Consider the following 19,566-nt stretch of genomic DNA (forward strand, 5'->3'; position numbering starts at 1 on the left):
GTGTAAAGTGGTATCAAGTCACAGCTGATTTACAGTAACCCCATAGGGTTTTCAAGGCAAGTGATTAAGCAAAGAAGGTTTATCATTGCCTTCCTCTGCAAAATCTTCCTTGGTGGTCTCCCATCCAACTACTGACCCAGTTTAGTTTCCAAGATCTGAGTGGTGGGTGTGGCCTTATGACACACTTCCGGTGATGTCAGGGGGTGTGGCCTTATGACACACTTCCGGTGATGTCAGGGGGTGTGGCATATGCTAATGAGTTATGCTAATGAGCTCCGGCAGCTCTTTTTCTACAAAAAGACCCCTGATTATATCTGAGTCTTATCCTTTTCAGCGGGAGTTATGGCAATGTCAATTGTGGTCCATGCATGTTGCCCAGTTGCTCTTTCTTGTGCTTTATGATCAGTGAAAGGAAATGCTTTTCTCTTTTCTCTTTTGGGCCTTTTTATAGACTAACAGATGTGGCCGCCTTTCACCACCCAAACAGAAGCAACAAGTATCTGGCACATAAAATGCATCTTTGTCTGTTTTGGGCTCTAGTTTGTGCCTTTGTTTAAAAAAAAAAATCAATTTCATTTGACACATTTGAAGCCCTGTGCTATTACAGATTCTAGTGGTCTCTCCTTTTGGTGTGGTGTAAGGAGGCTACCTATTAGACTAAAAATAAGACGTACAGTGAATGTACCCTAAATAAGTTGTATCTGCTTGTGATATACCATTTTCATTAGGTTTATCTTTATGTAGAATCTTGGAAGCAAGCTGTACAGTCATTAAACTGAGCCCATATGATCTCCCTCTTCTCTGCACAAGCAAGGATAGATAACTGAATCTCCAGCAAACTCTGGGCATATGTGGGCCTGGAAGTATGTGTGGCACACCTGGTGTGTAGCAGCAGCAGCAGGTGCTGCCACAACTGGTTGGAACAGCTGCTCCTGGGCAGCAGCTTGGATTTTACAGGCTTGAGACTTGTGGCTGTGTGAAGAGTTGTGACCTGTGCAGGGTTTAAATGCCTGGAGTTCACTGGGGTTTAAAGTGATTTGAGTAGCACCTTGCATATCATGGCTGGCTTACAAATTTGGCACAAAATGAGTAACAGCACAATTAGAAAATAGATTCACAACTAAAAGTGATGGGGAAGATGTTTGGCTATATTCCCTTGACATCCCTTGAGTGATTGAGGGATTTGATGGTGGTTTTGGGAATTCTGTCATGAACACAATATGGTGCAGTGGTTAGTGTGTTAGACTAGAATCAGGGAGATATGGGTTCAAATCCTTTCTCACTGACCTTCTGCCATTCATTGCCTATCCGGGTGGGAACCACTTGAGCTCCTTGGAGGAAGGGATGGGTAGAATCATGTGACACTTTTCCCCACCCGCCCAGATGATATCACCCAGATGCAGGAGTGCCTCACTGGGAAGCTGTTGTAAATATTACTGTAACGCAAGGAGGGAGCACTATGGAATACAGCAAATTTTGTGTGATAAGTGAATGATGGTTGTGCTTGCTATTTTTCCCAGTTTCCTTTAAAAAGAATAATAATAATCCGCTCATTTGCTCTATGAACTGAGTTTACCTTAAAGCAGTCACTGTTTTTTTGTGCTCCAGTTCCCATTCTTCATTTTAAAATGTATTGATTTGTTGCTTTGGAGTATGTAAGTTTTTAAACACCACAGTCCTGTTTGGCATTGAACTATAACTTTCGAAAAACAGCTTTGGTTACACTGGCTGCAGTGTTTAAATGCAGGGCGGTGGTACGTGATGGTTTCTTGGCGGCATTGTTTACCACTGTCCAGCTGCTGTTAAATCACCAAGGGAGGTTGTGGAATCCTCAGCTCTGGAGACCTTCAAAAAGAAGCTGTATATAATCACCTCTGAGGGTGGTTTTATGTTAATCCTGTTTTCTATGCAGATAAATAGAATACAGATGACTAATGCGGTTTCGGCAGAATAGAAAGGGGGAGTGTGGGAACTGGATGACTTCTGAAGACCCTTCTGGGACAATAGTTGTGTGAATTTGTGACAGTATTTTTAAACAAGTGCAGTACGGTAAATTAACACCGTCTTACTAAAGTAAAAAAAAAAATTGTTATGAATGAGGTACACATAATCTTTGATGATTTGGCTTAGACAGAAAAAGGCTGGAAGAATGGGAAGTCATAACACTAGAAATTCAGATTACGCTGTGCACAGACAATCTCAAAACAAATTTTGTGACTGTCTGAAAACCAAGAGGTGGCCAGGTGAATGTCATTCACCCAAATGTAATCAACAGTATTTGAAAAGTGTCTGTCACAAAGTGTAGAATTACATTACTCAGTTTTGGATCTTCATTAAATTTTTATGGGACTGCTGACATTTACTAAATGTTTGGTATTCACTGTTGCAGTGTAATGCAAAACAGAATTTTGTGCTACTATTGTGCTTCCGCAGCCTGTATCTGAAATCTGGTAACAGAGAACAATTATAAATATTTATGTGATTTGGTTACAAAACCATTCATTTCATGGCTTTTCACTTTGTACCTTTTACCTTTTTTGGGGGGAGGGGTAATGTGTGCGTGCTTGCAAGCCCGGAAGTCCTGGTGACTTCTGGTGACCCCTAGTGGGGCTAGGACATTTCAGAGAGGTGGCTTTGATATTAAATGCCTCTGCATCCCGGCCCTGGTTTTCCTTGGAGGTCACCCTTCCAAGTACTTGCCGGGGTCAGCCTGCTTAGCTTCCTAGATTTGATGAGATCAGACTTGCCCCTGAGCTATCCAAGTCGGGGTCTTTTACCATTAAAACTAAAAGTAGAAATGAAGTTACCAGCTTTGACAAAGCATGTTAGTAGGAGTAGTTTATTGTGAAGGATTTTTCTACATTTTGGGTCCCAAACTTGGTTTGCTGGAAAGAAGGTCTGACTTCAGAGTTAAATACAATTTCGTGCCCTCGTGGTAAGATGCTATTCACTAGCTGGCAGGCATTATGAGGGATTATAAGGCAACTGGAAGCTTTATTCCCTTCTATTTTTTAATTAAGAGTTGAGAGTAACTAATACATAGTTTGTATCTTTACCTGATTGTTGGTGCTGCTGGATGCCTGGGCCTGAATCCCACCACACTGCACCATACACAAAAGCTATGGCAGGGATCTGTGCTTGATTGTGTCATCCGATTTTATGCAATCTCTTCCATCTGCCTTTTTCTAGGGTAATCCCACATACTGCCTAAACATACACAGCCCTATGTGTGGAACCCTCATGTGCGATGTTAACTTTTGTGAAAAGTAGTATGTGTGTGATTCTTCACCATATGAAGAGAATCCAAAGACCAGATTAAAATTTTGTAAATTGGGTCTGAGCTTTAGAGAGTGAGGACAAAACTCTTTAGATACTGGAATGAAACATTCCAGGGGGAGAACAGAGGCTTAAAGCCACTGGAAGGAGGCCAAATATCCTCTTTTTCTGATCTTTGCCTCAGAAGGACTGGAGTTTTCTCTCTGTGAGAAGCAGTGAGGGGCTTCTTTCAGCTTCCCAGATCTAGGACTGTCCCTCACAGTGGATGACTCTGAGAAACCCCAGTCACTTGCTGTTCTCAGTCTGTAAACAAGCACAGGCTTCCTTTCTAATGCTGTTCTCCCTACTCCTCCTTCAACTGGTTTGTGTGTAGCTGGATGATGTCCTACGTTTCTATCAACTGGTTTGTGTGTAGCTGGATGATGCCCTACATTTCTAGCAGTATATCTGGATTAATATTTTGGAGATCATCTGCTACCTGAGAGTCCCTAATTGGAGGAGCTGGGATTTTATGTATGTGTAAAGTATACCCCTCCCACACAGAGAGAGAGATCTTTGTTGGAGGGAAGTCTTATCAGAGGGGCACGGGTTGGTTTGAGCTGGTTTATAAAGTCGTCCTGTCAAGTCATGCAAATAATCTGAGATAGTATCAGAAGAAAAATGCTCTGTAACTTTCTCCCAGGTCTTCCTTCACGTAAGCAGTTCTCGGAATTTGTGTGTTGTGTAAGTAATCCACCAACCTGTTCCCAGGAAATGAAAAACATTGCAAGTTAAGCTTAATTTATCATCACTACAAGTGGTCATTTTTCATTTGGTTAGGTAATGTTGTTCTGTACACAGTCCTGGTAAAACAGTTGTGAAGGTCGGATAAACATTTCTGCCTTTTCCAGGGCAAGAATGTGGTTTGTTTAGACTGGTGTATAGTATTTCCCAACCTGTATACCGGGGAGAACTAAATGTAGCTAAAGGCTTCTGAAAGCACACAATTTCAGGTTGAGTGGCTGTGTTCGTCTGCAGGAGAGGAGCTTGATTCAAGCCCAGCAGCACCTTAAAGTCCAAAAAGATTTCCAGGGTGTGGGCTTTCAAGAGTCAAAGTTCCCTTCATCAGGTATCTGATGATACCCTGGAAATCGTGTTGGTCTTACGGTGCTGCTGGGCTTGAATCGAGCTCTGAAAGCTGGGAGGGCAGGATAGAAATTGAATAAATCCAATCAAGTACTTGGCCACAGATGAGGCTGTCTGCTACATCTCTGCATACTTTACTGCTCCTCCAAAACACTAGGGTAATTCTACCATGTCTCTGTTTTGGTTGTGATTGAACTGATTGATAATTCAATCACAGTCAAAACGATCTACCCAGGGCTACTTAATCCTTGCAGGAGTTGGTGCCTGCTGTCTTCTACTTGGGAGGCTTGACAGAAATTCTTGAAGCACTGTGGTGGCTTTGAAACTCTTCTCAGTCATTCTACTAGTAAACCTTTTAGCATGTGTGTACCTTCAGTGTTAAGTTGCAGAAAAGTGTGTTGTGGCTATCAGAAGTGTGGAAAATAGTGGCCTATCTTGAGTAGTCTTACTGTGTTCTGTCTTGAGTCTACTTTTATGACTCATCTTTCTACAACAGATGGGCAAGCTGAATGGTGGTTTTGTCAGACTTTTTCCTTCTGGTATTTCTAAAGTTGGAGTTAGAGGGAGATTGGCATCCCTAAGAAAGGACAGGCAATTACTCTTTGAACCCTCCAAGCATAGTCTTCTATGATTTTGTTTGTTTGTTTTTAAAAAGGTCCTATTCCATTCCTGTCAGAACTTCAATACTGTCTGCACATCTCCACACTATTAATACCATGTGCCATCAGAAAATGTAGGCATTTAATGGATCATCTTTATTGTTCCATCTTAAATCATGGTGTGTGTGTGTATATATGTGTGTGTATATGTGTGTGTGTGTGTATATATATATATATATATATATAGAGAGAGAGAGAGAGAGAGAGAGAGAGAAAATGAAAATGAAAAATATGAGCTATATAAAAAAGATTGCAGTCCTTTTAAGTGAAGCAATCTACTTACTCTAGAAGCCTGCCAGAGGAGTCTGAATAAGACTATTTCAGGGTATGGTTGCCAGCAGGTTTGGGGCTTAATGGATGTTATTTACCAGGTGATATTGTTTATCTCCATGATCATTTAAAGCCTCAGCTGTTCATATCTACATAGTAGAAGTGCTAAAGGACAGGAGACTTTTCTCCAGGACTGTTGGTAACCCTTATTTTGCTGTAGTCCAGCAATGCCATTGGTATGAACTTAATTTTTCTAATGCTAGACAATGGAGGCTTTGCATTTTTATCTTTCCTATCTTAGAGATAACAGTGTTGACCCTAAAAACATAACACAGGTTAAAAAGAATTACAAGAACATTGAAAAGGGGACGGAGGGAGGAGAACAAAAATGCAAGTGGAGCCCTGGAATGCACAATGCTTTGTGGGCAACTGGCATATTGATTTATATTTCATTTTTTTATTTAAAAATTCCTTTCTTATCTTGTGCTGCTTGGTCACATCATCATGCCATATCAGCTACTTAAATAAAGGAATTCAAAAAGAGAAGAAATGTGGTTGCCAGAATGTGGTTATGTGTGTCTGTCTGAGATTTTGTTCTGGAAAGTGTTATGGCTGTTCATTCACAGGGGTTGGTTTTAAGTCTTTGCACAGGTCCTGTTTGGCACAGGTCCTTAATTTAGGCTTAGGCTTTGCTATGACTCCTCTAAGTATGATGCCTTTTAAGTCTTTGCATGCCAGGGAGAACTTGGCCATAAAGAACATGGAGAAACATCTCATAACTTTATATGCCAGACAGGTATTTGCTCTTGTATGGATCACAGTAGTTCTGATCCCACACTTTTATATGTACGGCCTCTGGAGGTGGGCATGTGTAGTCTTAGCCAGATCATTCGTGCCAGTAGGGTTGCCAAGTACCTACCTACGAACCGGCGGAGGACACAGGCTTCCCTGCCAGAAGATTCTTGCTTGTAACACAGGCGCTGCCCTATTCCGTCGCCCAGACGTGACCTAGGCATGTAGCTGGGAGACGCTCTGGTAATGGGGCTGGAAACTCGATGGTACCATCGAGTTTCCAGCCCCATTGCTAGAGCGTCGCCTAAGTACTTGGGAGCCCTGCGTGCCAGTCATCAGTCTGGTGTGTGTGTGTGTAACAGGAGACTGAATCCAGCCTCTTACTCCTACTTCACTCTCCCATCCTGATCAGGAGATTGGAGATCAGATGATTGGCTGCACCTGCTTAATTTAGCTGTTGGATTGGCTCCGAAATCCACACACGCAACAGCCTTTTACACACATATCTTCATCCTTTAAATGTTCTGAAGTCTGCTTTTGTGTGTGTTGTCCCCCCCCCCCCCACCCCCCCCCCAAAACACATCTGGGAACCTTCTAATCATGAAAAGTCTTCAGTCTAATTTATATTTAAGCAGTCCTTGTTGTTCAAAGGCTTAAAATAATGAAGGTGAAAGAAAACTGTAGGGTTTAAAAAGAGCTCTGTGCAAGACCAGAAGAGAGAATCTTGACCCCTTGTCTAAACTGTTCTGGGGGACGTCTGCCCAGCCTGTGGATGTCAGCCCAGCCTTGAGCTGTCAATCAGTTAAGGACTTTCAAGTTCATTGCCTGGCTTCCAGTCATTTAAATAAATGTATATATTGCAAAATCCTAATAGAGGTTCCTTTTGAGGATACTGTAGATAACTTCCAATGTAAAGGAAGAAGAGCACATCAGTTCAGAGGGTTTGTGTTCCGTAGGATGTGATTGCTGGGGTTACGTGAAGACAGAAAGGGAGAGTAATTCCCAGGGGTAAGAAGTAGTGCTTAAGGTTACGTGAAGACAGAAAGGGAGAGTAAATCCCAGGGGTAAGTAGTGCTTCATCCCGCACATGCCCATTCTCCCCTCCCATGTCTGCCTGCCACCACCCTGGTTGAGATATTTTTAGAAGCCAGAATGCCTTCCTTCCACATCTTACCTACCAAAGTACATTTCATCAGCCACCAGTATTACTCACGGTCGTCTGCTTCCCCACCCAGCATAGGCATCCACCTGCAGCTTCCTATGATGAAGGGTTAGACTACTCCTTACTCGTTATAGCATGTAGTATCTGGTTCCCTCCCCCATTTCCTAGTTTGCCTTATGGATCACTGCATAGGGGGAGAAGATGTTTCAGTCTCCTCCCTTCATTTTCCTGACCCAGAACAGCCCCAGTATTTACAGGAAATTTTGAAAAATGTGTTCACTTGCCTGCAGTCCAAAGGAGTACAACCCAGGCTGTTCTGCCACCTCATTCTGCTGCATGTGCAGACAAGGCTACTCTTAAATGGGACAGACTTTTCTTTCAAGAAATCATTGTATCCGAGTCCTAAAGATATTCGAGTCATTTGAGGTAGAGATGTTGCAGGTCTTATTTTCCTCTTCTCCCAAGGCACGATAAGGCAGGAAGAGTTGTCAGAGACAAGGTCCAGAGGCCTAAGTAGACTTCATATTGCAGGCAACCCAAATTAGTCCCCCCGCCCCAATTCCTCTAAATGTGAAGAGACTCCTTCTCCTCTCATCTGTATTAAAGCTTGTCTGGTCAATAAGGTGCCCTGTTTCCAAGGTGTACATTTTGGCCCAGATTGGCAGTAGGACTGTAACTAGTTGTCTGAGGCCATCACTGGATGACAGTACTGTTGTGTAGCTCCTTGCTGAGCACTCTGAGCTAAGAGGAGTCCCTCCTGCTGTCTTTTCAGGTTTTCACAGATTAGATGGGCCTAAAACTAGGATCTTGCAAACAAGGCTGCCACCTCCAGGTTGGAATATTCCTGGGAATTTGGGGGTGGAGTTTGGGGAGGGAACTCAGCAAGAATGTGATGCAATAGAGTTTACCTTCTGAAGCTGCCATTCTTTCTGGTGGAACTGATTCCTGTAGTCTGGAGATCAGTTGTAATTCTGGGAGAATTCCAGGCCCGGCCTGGAGGTTGGCAACTGTACACGCAAACCCCGTGCCACAGCCCACATAGCTGTGGCTTGTTCTGCACCATTTTAATCAAAGTTTTGAAGTCAGAAACTAACAAAGAGCCACACTCTTGTGGTGCAAGAATTGCCTCCAGCCAAGTGAGATTGGATGTTTTTGTACGTGGGGATGAGGCATTTTTTCAGGTTGTTAGATGTGCCACAGGTGCTTTATACTGGCATGCATGGATGGCCTAGCAGCTTTTGTTTGTAAGATGTAATAACGTATTATGTTCAGCATTCCTTGCCTCCGGTGAGGGCATCCGCTCCCTTCCAGCATATGGGGCATATGGGGAAAGCTCCTCCTTCATTCCGTGGGGAACGTGGGCACTGTGCTTTTGCAGGAAGGAAGACACAGGGACCCTTTCCACCTCTTCTGTCTCTGTGGAGGAAAGATGTTCTTGGTGCCTCCTGCAAAAGACCAGAATGAGGAAAAGAAAATGCCCCTCTTTTGGTCCACAGAGCTACTGGGAGGGGGAAAGTAGGGTAGTTTTCTCCCTTCCCGCCAAGCTTTTGTGGATAGGAGCAGGAAGGCATACTTGGGCTTTTTGCAGAGGCATACATGCAGGTGAGCACTCTTCCCTCCGTAGAAGGGACAGTGGGCTTTTTGCAGAGGCATACATGCAGGGGAGCACTCTTCCCTCCGTAGAGCTATATGTGAATATCACAAGACTTCATGAAGGGACAGGGAGGGTTTGTGGTGCTCCTAAGTAGTGACTTGGCTAAGTAAGACAAGTCAAAATGTGGGCACCCATAATTATGTTCCTCTTGAGTAGGAATTGGTCTTTCTTCCAGGGAGCATGTCCACTGTTGGGAAAGAGAGATGCTAAATGGGATGGTTAATGAATAAGGGGTGGGGCAACAGGAACAACTGCATTAGGCAGACCTCTCCCTTGGAAAGAGAGACGTTTTTCTGCCTTATCTCTTCTGGACTTGAATATCTTGTTGAGGATGACACGGCAGCTTTATATGTAGGGAGGGAGCAGGTAGGGCTAGAAAATAAATCATCTTGCAACATCTCTTTTCTGATGGAGACAGCGATGTTGCCGTGCATGGAATGGGACTAACAAGAGTTTTTATTAGTTTACGTACATTTATAATTTTGTCCTTTTCCCAAGGCCTCAGTGCAGGTTGTACAGGTTTCTGCAACTATTTCATACCTTTTCTCTTGATCAACCGTGCTAATGTCCTTCACTCCCATCAATTTCCCTCCAGTATAGGATTACTACCTGTGCCAAAAGGAGCAGAGTCTTTGTCCCATTTGTCTCATACAAACAACAACACAAATCTTGCATTCTGTCAAGTAAACTTTCTTTTTCCTTCTGCTTTCATGCCAGTGAGTTCCAAAGATAGCAATCCAAGCAGATAGCTGCATTTTTATTTATTTTTTACAAAAGTATGTAGTACAGTAAAATTGGGATTGGAAATATCAGCTTGATGTAGCAGTTAACAGTTCCAACTAGGATGAGGGATAACCAGATTCAAATCCCCTCTTGGATTCAGCTAGCAAGCATAATATCCATTTTGGCTTTCGGGCAGTCGAGATTGCACCTCTGTATTCAACGATAAAAGTGTGTAATTCCCCTCCCCCTGCAAATAGTTTCCTGTGAGTGCAGTATGGAGTATTACAAAGAAGACCTAGTTCCTGCCATCAGTAGAACTATAAAAGGGGCAACCTTCCTTGATTGCAGCCAGTGTGTGTCTGAAATTGTCCTTCACTGCAAGCAATGAATACTTATTTCTAAATATAATAATGCTGTAAATTCCTAATGTTTAGATAGTTACAGGTGTGACTGTTTAATTGAAAATCCTAAAACTGGACAAATCAATACTTTCAACAGCCAGTTGTACAACTATAAGTATGTTTGTTCCTTCCTTTGTTCATTGCTGTGAACTCAGAACTAAGTGCAGAGAGACTCTATAGCATACCAGTACTGGCAGCAATTCCCTGCCAGCTGCCTCAGTGTCTTATTGCTCTTCTTTTCAAATATGCTGAGTTTGGCTGAAGCCATTTTAGACTTAACTGAGACACTTCCACATCCTGCCTTCAGACGTCTTGGCATCTAGAGGCATGCAGGGGGCCTGAAGAAGAATAGGCTTGCCTATTTACTGAATTAACCCTAACATTTAAAATTAAATTTAAAATTAAAACTTGAAATCATTAATACCCTATCTCCTCAGAGGCATTGGAGCTAACAAAACAGCAAAAGCTGTTTTCTGGAGCCCATTGTTCTCTCCGCCTAACACAAGGGCATCATCCAGCAACAGGTTAAAACCAACACACTGTTGAAAGCCAGTGACACAGTTGAAAACGTGGCCAAAACAGCTTATGCTCCACCCAGTTTCCTATGGAACAGAACAGTTTTACATGCCTTCATAAATGCAGCAAGTGAAGATGCTGTCTGCACCCTCTGGTAGGCCCATTCCAGATGCTGTGACATCACTTCTAGCTGTGTAACTGGAGGTGATGTCACCATGTCATGGGATGGTCTAGGATTCACCCAGAACTCTATGGCTACACAGCTGGAAGTGATGTCATGGGACACCATTAGGCAAGTCGTGCACCCAGCCAGTCTCCTGAGGGTTGGCAACCATAGAGCTTCTAGTGGATTTTAATGACACATCCCTGAGTTGCTGTTTTCAGAGGCTGAAGAAAGAAAGAAAAGTTATACTGCCCTCCCCCACCACAAGCCACTCCATATGTTCCTCTTCATGGGTGCAGGATTTGGGGCTCAACCTTAATAGTGTTTTACAATGCAGTCCTAAGCAAAATTATACCCTTCTAACTCTACTGAACTCAGTGGGCTTAGAAGGATATAGCTCTTCTTAGGGCAGCACTGACTGTAACTGATTTAATATTGTAAGAAAGAAGAGGTACTTGCAGAATAAGGGTACTAATCTTATATGTAGATCTGCCTTCTCCAGGCTATATAACTTCCCCCAAGGAGATGCCTTCTTGCCAGTCATTCTGGAGGGGGAATAAAGACAGAAGGGATCTGAATGACGTTTTGATGCTGGCATTTGTTCCCCCTGTTTTAGCCCAAGATTTTCACTGCTGTGTGATGTGTGCTGCCTACAGTTCTTAGGAGGAAAGAAGGGGTGAATGAATGAGCAGGTGGTGAGCCAAAAAAGATCAAAGCAGGAGATGTGAGATCCAGCCAGCTACAGCTGTCTGATGAGAACGGGTCTTGCAGGTGCCTGACCACACCAAACCCTGATGCCGTCCATGTTTGTGAACATCTTTATGGTTGCTGAATGAGATCTGGGTTGAAATTTTTGTTCTTCCTCCCTTTCAGATACGCTGGCCTGGTGTAACCAGAGGTGAGAGCTAAAGGACAGGAGCCAAAGGGCTCTCGGCCTGTACCTTGCCTTCTGAGTGAGCCACATAGTGATTAGGGTGTTGGACTGTGTAAGAGGACCTGGTTCAAATCCCTACTCTGCTATAGATATTGTGGAGCCCATTGTTCTCTCAGCCTAACTTACCTCACCGGGAGTGGGGGGTGTTGGGATGGTGAAATAGAGGGGGAGAGGCCAGGTACGTGAACTTGAGTTCCATGGAGGTAGGGTGAGATAAAAATGAGTTAAAATGCCAAACCAAAGTACTTTTGAAGTCCCGTGCTTAGATCTGCCCAATTGGAATGATGGGATTTCAGCGTCCTTCCCTGGGACTGGACTGCCTCTCAGTTGACTGCCTAGTGGAAACCTCTTGGTTGTTACAGCTTATAGGGTACATCACAACTTTAACACCTATTCCATTTTTATTATCTTGTTAAAAAATTACGAACATGATTCCTTTGACACCTATCACAGCATACAAGACTAAGATTACCAAAATTGCCTGCCTGACACCAGAACCAAACCCTTTAATTAGAAAGAAAAGCAGCATTTGAAACTCAGTTGGGTTTTTCTGTCAGAAATGCCAAGATGGAGAAGAAGTTCTGATTCATCTAGAAGATTAACCTAGTAAAGGCAAGCCTCAACATTAACTGTCAACTTGTTTTTCTTGCTGTGTGTATTGAATGTCTGTGATGTCACGCAAACAGGTCAGAAGTTAATGCTATTCCTCAAATGGGAAACTGCTTTTTGTTCTCTTATCGTCTGAAGGACTCGACAGCTTTTCCTTTCCAATGCTAATGAGCCACTCTTGTACATCAAATGCTCTTTTGTTGACATGGAAATAAGGCTTATCTGATCACTGGGAAGCCAAACACACAGTGGAAAGTCCCCACGTGAACCCATGATTTAGTTAATTCCATACACAAGTAGGGAGAGCATCCCTCAATCCTAATGTGCACCTTTGAGCAAACAGCCAGACGAATCAGCAGAAAGCTAAACTTCTTTTAACTAGGAGTTTTATAATGCCTGTTGAAAGACGGAGCTTATTATGGCAGTGAAAGAGGCTTTCAGCTGTGATTCATGATAAAGGTTTTATGGGCAGCTGTGTTTGACCACAGTTGTAATCCTGTTGGTATATTCCTGGTGGCTCGGGTAAACATGAGTGATTACAGGTGGTAGTGGGAGACATAACATCAGTGATACGTTGTGTTTTCCCCCCTCTTTAGTCTTGTATACACTTGCAGAGAAATAAAGCAAGGGGACTGTAACTCAGAAGGCATCGGCTGGGAACAACCAAATACAGGAGCAGGCTTGTAGCCAAAAATCGTCTGGGGGAGGATGCTAAGGCATAGATCTGATGTCATAGCCAAACATTGTTTGCTGCTATGGACAGTGTTCCCTCCCTCTTCTCCTCTCCCCAAAGTCTCATTAAGCCTAATTAAAGACTTCCACTGTGAGAATTCAGAAAAATGTACACTGATTTGCAAAAGATGCAGCACAAGAAGACGCAATTTCAAAAAACGGATGCCACAGCCAAAAAGGTCTTGTTACGCATGTTTGCGGATTTCATGATCCAACCGGAAGGCAGACAGAGCAGAAACTCCTCTGCTGACCTAATATGGGAGAAGATGCACCCTAAAGTGCCCTCATTTATAGCCCTGTACAGGACAAGGGATAACACTGGCTGTGTTTGTATGTTTGTTACTATTGTCTTAAAACTACACCATAGAGTATAACTGCTGAACTGTTTGACTGGTATATATTCTTTATAGCTCTTAGCAACACCATTGTTCCGTAGCTATGACTGTATAAAATGCTCCTTTTGTTGACTTTGGTCTGTAGCTTCGTAGATCATTTGTCTTCCAGACTCTAGTTCTAACTTCATTTATGACATGGTTTTCAGCGTTTACCATACACATAGTTCTTTGTCCTGGTTTGGTGCAAGTATAATGCTTAGATAATGTTTGCACTAACCATGGTGTATTTGTTGGATCTTAAACAGGGTTCCAGCTGCAAACTACAGTTAGTGCTAACAACATTGTAGAAATCCTGACCTTGAAAATAGGGACCTTGCAGGGAGACCTTACAAAGAGCTGCTCTTCTGATTTGCTTACTGATTTCAACAATTTTAATCCATATACTGTATCGCATCGCGAAGGTATTTTTTTCATTGTAGAACAAGGCTGCAACTTATTTATGGTTTCAAAAGCAAATAATTACATCAAGGTAACATACAATGTGATTGTCTTCCAGTTACAATAGATCTTTCAAGAGGCACCGTGATATTGAATCCACTATGCAAGATTAAATTACCACTTTGAAAATGAAAGATGCTTCCACTTGCTGTTAATGGTTAGACTCTACTGATGCATTTGTTTCAATTAGATGTGCTTTGAAAATTGCCTTTTCATTACTTTTAAATATATAGCTGGACGGCTAGTAATGGAAATCCTTCGGCTTCAATTGGGGTTGAAGAAAATGACTGATAAAAGGATTTGCTGTCCTTTCTCTCAGTGGCTGTTTATGTGCTATAGTGGTTAGAGTGTTGGACTAAGACTGTGGAGACCTGGGTTCATAGTTTTGCTTGCCAAGAAATGTCCTGGGTAACCTTGAGCCAGCCACACACACACACACTCTCTCTCTCTCTCTCTCTCTGGGCCTAATCTATCTCACTTGGTGGTTTCCATGATAAAATGGAGCGGGGAGAACCATGTATGCCGCCCTGACCTCCTTGGAGAAGGGATGGGAGGGCAGGCTACAAATGTACCAGATCAGTAAAAGCCTGTCAGAGATTTACAAGGCCCTTTGAGTTTCAGCTGTGCACTTCTGGTTACTTAACACGTTTGCCCTTCTGGGCTGCAGCCTCCCCAATCCTGCACTGAAACTACCACGCAAGAGTGCTCAGGATTGGCTAGCCATGTGTGCATTTTTGTAGGCCGTTAATCATTTTGTGTGCTTATCTTAAAAACTGCCATACAAGGCAGAGAGGTATTAGAAGGATTTCAGCCTAATGTCACGGCCTCTTGCTAGAATCCTGAAAACGCAAGTTGCAGTGGTAGCAAGTGTGTAATAATATTGCTCCTTATTGCTCAAGTGGATGATATATGCAGCCAGTCTGGATCATAATGCTCCCAGATAGTTTTGATACTCTGTGCGTCCATACAGACAGCCAAATAACGCTGGGGTTGTTAGGTCACCTGTATCATTCTGTCAGGTGTTGTAGCACATTGGGTATAAATATATGTTTTTTAAAAATGTAAATATTAGATTGGGCTATTGGTTGTCAAAAGTGGGTTCAGTCCCCCTCTCATTGTATCTTTTTTTCAGTGGAGCTCACAGCACTTCAAGGTAAGTAGGGGAAAGGCTATAGCATTCATGTGGTGGAAAGTGCCGTCAAGTCACAGCTGACGTATAGTGACCCCATAGGATTTTCAAGGCAAGGGATGTTCAGAGGTGGTTTGCCATGGCCTGCCTCTGCATTGCAGCCCTGGTATTCCTTGGAGGTCTCCCATCCATTTACTAGCCAGGGCTGACCCTGCTTAGCTTCTGAGGTCTAACAAGATCAGGCTAGCCTGGGCTGTCCAGTTCAGGGCTATAGCATTCATAAGTGGCTTTCGAATCATGTAGTGTCTAACCTACTTCATGCGTTATAAACAGCTTGCCAGAGTTTTCTGTCTGCGGTTCATAAATCCATGACAAGGACTTCAATTACTGTGATTCTGAACTTATTTTCAGTATGTACTTACATTGGAAGTACAGGCCCATTCACTGCAAACTGGGTGTGTACCTTTTCATATTTCATTTGGGTCAAGGGATAGACTATAATAATAACAATAATAATATCTTTCGATTTATTAATCGCTCAGTCCTGCAGAGCTGCTGGCTCTGAGCGATTTACAGTTACACATATTCACACGGGACTAACAATGATTCATAGGGGTAAAGGAGGACAACATATAAATCTTTTAAGTCGCACACGTTTGCAGCCAACAGGGATTTTGTTCAGCTGCAGGCTTAGACGTCTTCCAGACAGCATTCACTCAGCTTGGCTTGATGACGTCAGCTTTTTCCAGGACTGCTTCAAGTCGCAGTGCTGCACTGCCACCGCCTGGCCGGATCGGCCCATCGCAGGCTTCTTGATGCCGAGGACATCTTTCCAGGCTTCCGAGCTTACGAGCTGGGCATTCCATTTCGCCGGCTAACACCTCCTCCCACCGGGGGGGTTAGTGTGCCCACCCTCTCTAAGGAGTGGTACCCATTTTATCTACTCGCTGAAGCTTTCGAACCGCTGGGTGGTTTATGTGTTGCTGAATACTTTAAAGAATTGGGGGGGGGGGCGATAGCAATAATTTTTTGTAGTTATGTTTTTTATCCTCATAAAACCTGTAATAATATTGGCCTGTATCCAATCATCCATGTATGCAGTGCAGAGTCCCCCGTCCCCCCCCCGCATTCCTCTCTGTTCTGCATCCCTTCTTGAACTCCCAGAAAGGACATGGGATAGCTGTGTGGGTTGTGGGGACGCTGTAGTGAGGAGGAGAAGGAAGGTGAAATGGCTCCTCTTCGCTCTTCCAAATGCAGCTCAGCTGAAGATAGAGGGTGGCTGCATCTGCTTGTCCCTCCTCACTTCAGCCTCCTGACCTACACAGCTCTTGCTTCAGGTAGGTTCTGTAACCCTAGGAATCAGAGGCTGCAAGAGCCCAGAGGAGCACAGGAAAACTCTGTTTGCCTTTGTACATGCATGGCTGCATACAAGCTATTGTCCATGTAGGACAGTCGCCCCCTTTTATAAGTGAAGGAATTTGTACATGTGATGTACGTAGGTCCATAACAATAATCACTCTGGGCGTAGAACTCCTGGGCCTAGGTGATGTTGAAGACTAATTGTGTGTGAAACAGTGATGCTGCCTTCCTAGAGGGGTTTTGGGGATATGCATGAGGTGTTGTATCACTTTTCCTGATTAAATGTACTACCTTGAACTTTTTTTGACTGTTTGCTGTGATATAGTAACTCAGGATCATGATGTGGTGCTCAAGTGGCTGCTATGCTTAACAACTGCTGCGTCCAAGGTAGATTGATGTTAAAAAGTAAGCATTAATAGAAGATAAGCCTTAAAGGATGTTTTGTGAATCAGTCCTACCTCAGTTTTAGAATAAATCCAACAATTTGGACATATTTGTGATATTTTGTGCAAATTGTGGCAGATAACCGAAATTAAAATCCTGTTTTTTTCCATTACACCCCCTTTCTGCAGTTATTCTAGCTTTTCTGTGATGGTCTGTTGCATTACCTATGCCATTAGATCCAGTACATTGATTTTGTTCTGCATCTGATTTTTGCAGTAAGAAATCATCAAACTCATTGCCGTGTCTTTCCATTGCAGAAAGCAGACTGCTGTGGACCCAGCTATGGAGTATGTAAAGGTATGAAAGATCACTTTATTTCCATTCCTCTTTTAAAAACAACCCTTTATTTTATTTGTAAATGCTTGTAATTCCAGTGATACATCTTTTCTTCATTTGTGGTTCTTTATACCCCAGTATTTCTGTGGTCTGACTTTTAAGGGAGGGGGGTGAATAGAATATTAGATTGCTTGAATCAAAGAAGCAGAGGATAGTGTCGGCTTGTGACTTCGGTAATTAATCATCATTGTCACTAAGGCTCCCCCCCTTCATTACCTTCTTCTGCTCATATTGCATCATTCAGGCTATCGTACCAAAAATGAACAAAACAGATTTGCAGTTTGATCTTTAGTGTGCAGCTTTGCCACATACCCTGTAAATGGAACTTCTGTCATCAGGACGCTTTGTGTCCAAACCCTCATGTATTGATCTATGTAAGAGAGGGAAGCATCAGAGCAAATCAAATAGGAAAACCAGTGGGCATGGTAAGGCACAGTTGTGAGGTCCTTGCTGTATGGAAAGTGCATTTGTAAAGTGCCAGGCAACACCACTGTCTTACGACTGCGTAGCATCCAGTAACTGGATTCTGCACATTTGAAAGTACCTGAAAGATTTTGTTATACAAGTAATCACAGGAACATCTCAGCTGATTTTAGTTATTTTGTTTTTATTCAATGTTTTTTTGAAAGCTTATCCTAAGCAGAGTTATGCCTTCTAAGCCTGTTAACTTCAGTGGACTTTGAAAAATGTAGCTCAGTTTTTAGACTGCACTGTTGGTCACCTAATACTTGTTTTAGTTTTATTAATCAAGAAAATTTCCGGTACAATTTACACTGCTCAAAAGACACTAATAGGCTGTTTGGTTTCTCAGTGTGTCCAAGGCCTGGTTTTTCAGTGTAGGCCAGCCTGTCACTGAATCACTCTCAGGTGTTTCTGAGGTGGTGTAGTTAAATGTTAACCTGTGTTGAAAAACAGGGACTTGAGCATGTGGTTAAAAATCGGCACCATTTTATTGCCATTGCTTCCTGAAGGAAAGGCTATGTTGCCATAAATATTGTTATCCATACTTGGTCAAATAATAGCCTTGTGAAGTTGCCCAGGGTGCTGGGATTCATTAAGCAACCAGGTGTGTTGCTTCTTCCTTTTCTGTTTTCATTTTCCACTTGTGCAGTTGGTATTGAGGCACAAAGTCTGCTTGTTTTTCTTAAGTTCATAGAGTTAATGCACCCTCCAGGTTTTCCATTAGCAATCTCACCTCTTCATTCCCGATAATCTTTGACATATGTGTGTCCTAGAAGGAAATGACTGTGATAAGCAGGAAGCCACAGCATTAACCCTGAACTTTCAGCCCTGGGCATGCTTACTTGGGAGGGAGTTGGTGGACTTTGAAAAATGTAGCTCAGTTTTAGACTGCACTGTTGGTCACCTAATTCTTGTTTCAGTTTTATTAATCAAGAAAATTTCTGGCACAATTTACACTGCTCAAAAGGCACTAATAGGCTGTTTGGTTTCTCAATATGTCCAAGGCCTGGTTTTTCAGTGTAGGCCAGCCTGTTACTGAATCACTCTCAGGTGTTTCTGAGGTGGTGTAGTTAAATGTTAACCTGTGTTGAAAAACAGGGACTTGAGCATGTGGTTAAAAATCGGCATCGTTTTATTGCCATTGCTTCCTGAAGGAAAGGCTATGTTGCCATAAATATTGTTATCCATACTTGGTCAAATAATAGCCTTGTGAAGTTGCCCAGGGTGCTGGGATTCATTAAGCAACCAGGTGTGTTGCTTCTTCCTTTTCTGTTTTCATTTTCCACTTGTGCAGTTGGTATTGAGGCACAAAGTCTGCTTGTTTTTCTTAAGTTCATAGAGTTAATGCACCCTCCAGGTTTTCCATTAGCAATCTCACCTCTTCATTCCCGATAATCTTTGACATATGTGTGTCCTAGAAGGAAATGACTGTGATAAGCAGGAAGCCACAGCATTAACCCTGAACTTTCAGCCCTGGGCATGCTTACTTGGGAGGGAGTTGTACTGCAGTCAGCAGTGCTTCTAAGTAATCATGCTGTTAAGTTTCAGTCTTACAGATGCTTACTTGGGCAAACTCTACTGGCAGTCAGCAAGACACTTTCTAGAACTGTGTGTGTGGCATTGAAAATAAAATTACGATGTGTGTGTATGTGTCGATGATGATGATGGGATGAGTGGAGAGATGATTGCACCTGATGTTCCAAAATGTTCTGTAGAATTTCCTGTGGCAGAGTCCTGAACAGGGGATGTCTCAGTGAGGCCTCAGGGCTTGAGATAGGCTCATCTGTGTAATTGATGGTCCTTACAGATGCCAGGGTAGATTATTCATTTGCCCAAGGGCTCTAGGTCAGAGGTGCTCAGACTTGGATCTAGTAGGACAAATATATGGTAGTAAATCAAACAGTTACAACCTACCCATGTGTAACTAAGAGAGTTTCAGCATGGTTGGTTCTCAGGAGAGCTGAGTTGCAAAAGATGTGTTGGCACA

At 42.9% G+C, this 19,566-nt stretch overlaps 1 protein-coding gene across 1 annotated transcript in view; it reads left to right on the forward strand.

The window, feature by feature from the left end:
• Positions 1 to 19,566, forward strand: part of BCAR3 (breast cancer anti-estrogen resistance 3) — an 86,559-nt gene that overhangs the window by 3,455 nt on the left and 63,538 nt on the right. The window contains exon 2 of the mRNA XM_015413334.1: positions 17,039 to 17,078. Within this exon, the coding sequence (XP_015268820.1) occupies positions 17,039 to 17,078 (40 nt within the window). The remainder of the gene's footprint in view (positions 1 to 17,038; positions 17,079 to 19,566) is intronic.

Source organism: Gekko japonicus, unplaced genomic scaffold (assembly GCF_001447785.1).
Source record: "Gekko japonicus isolate JY-2015 unplaced genomic scaffold, Gekko_japonicus_V1.1 scaffold70, whole genome shotgun sequence".
NCBI classification, from domain to species: domain Eukaryota; kingdom Metazoa; phylum Chordata; class Lepidosauria; order Squamata; family Gekkonidae; genus Gekko; species Gekko japonicus.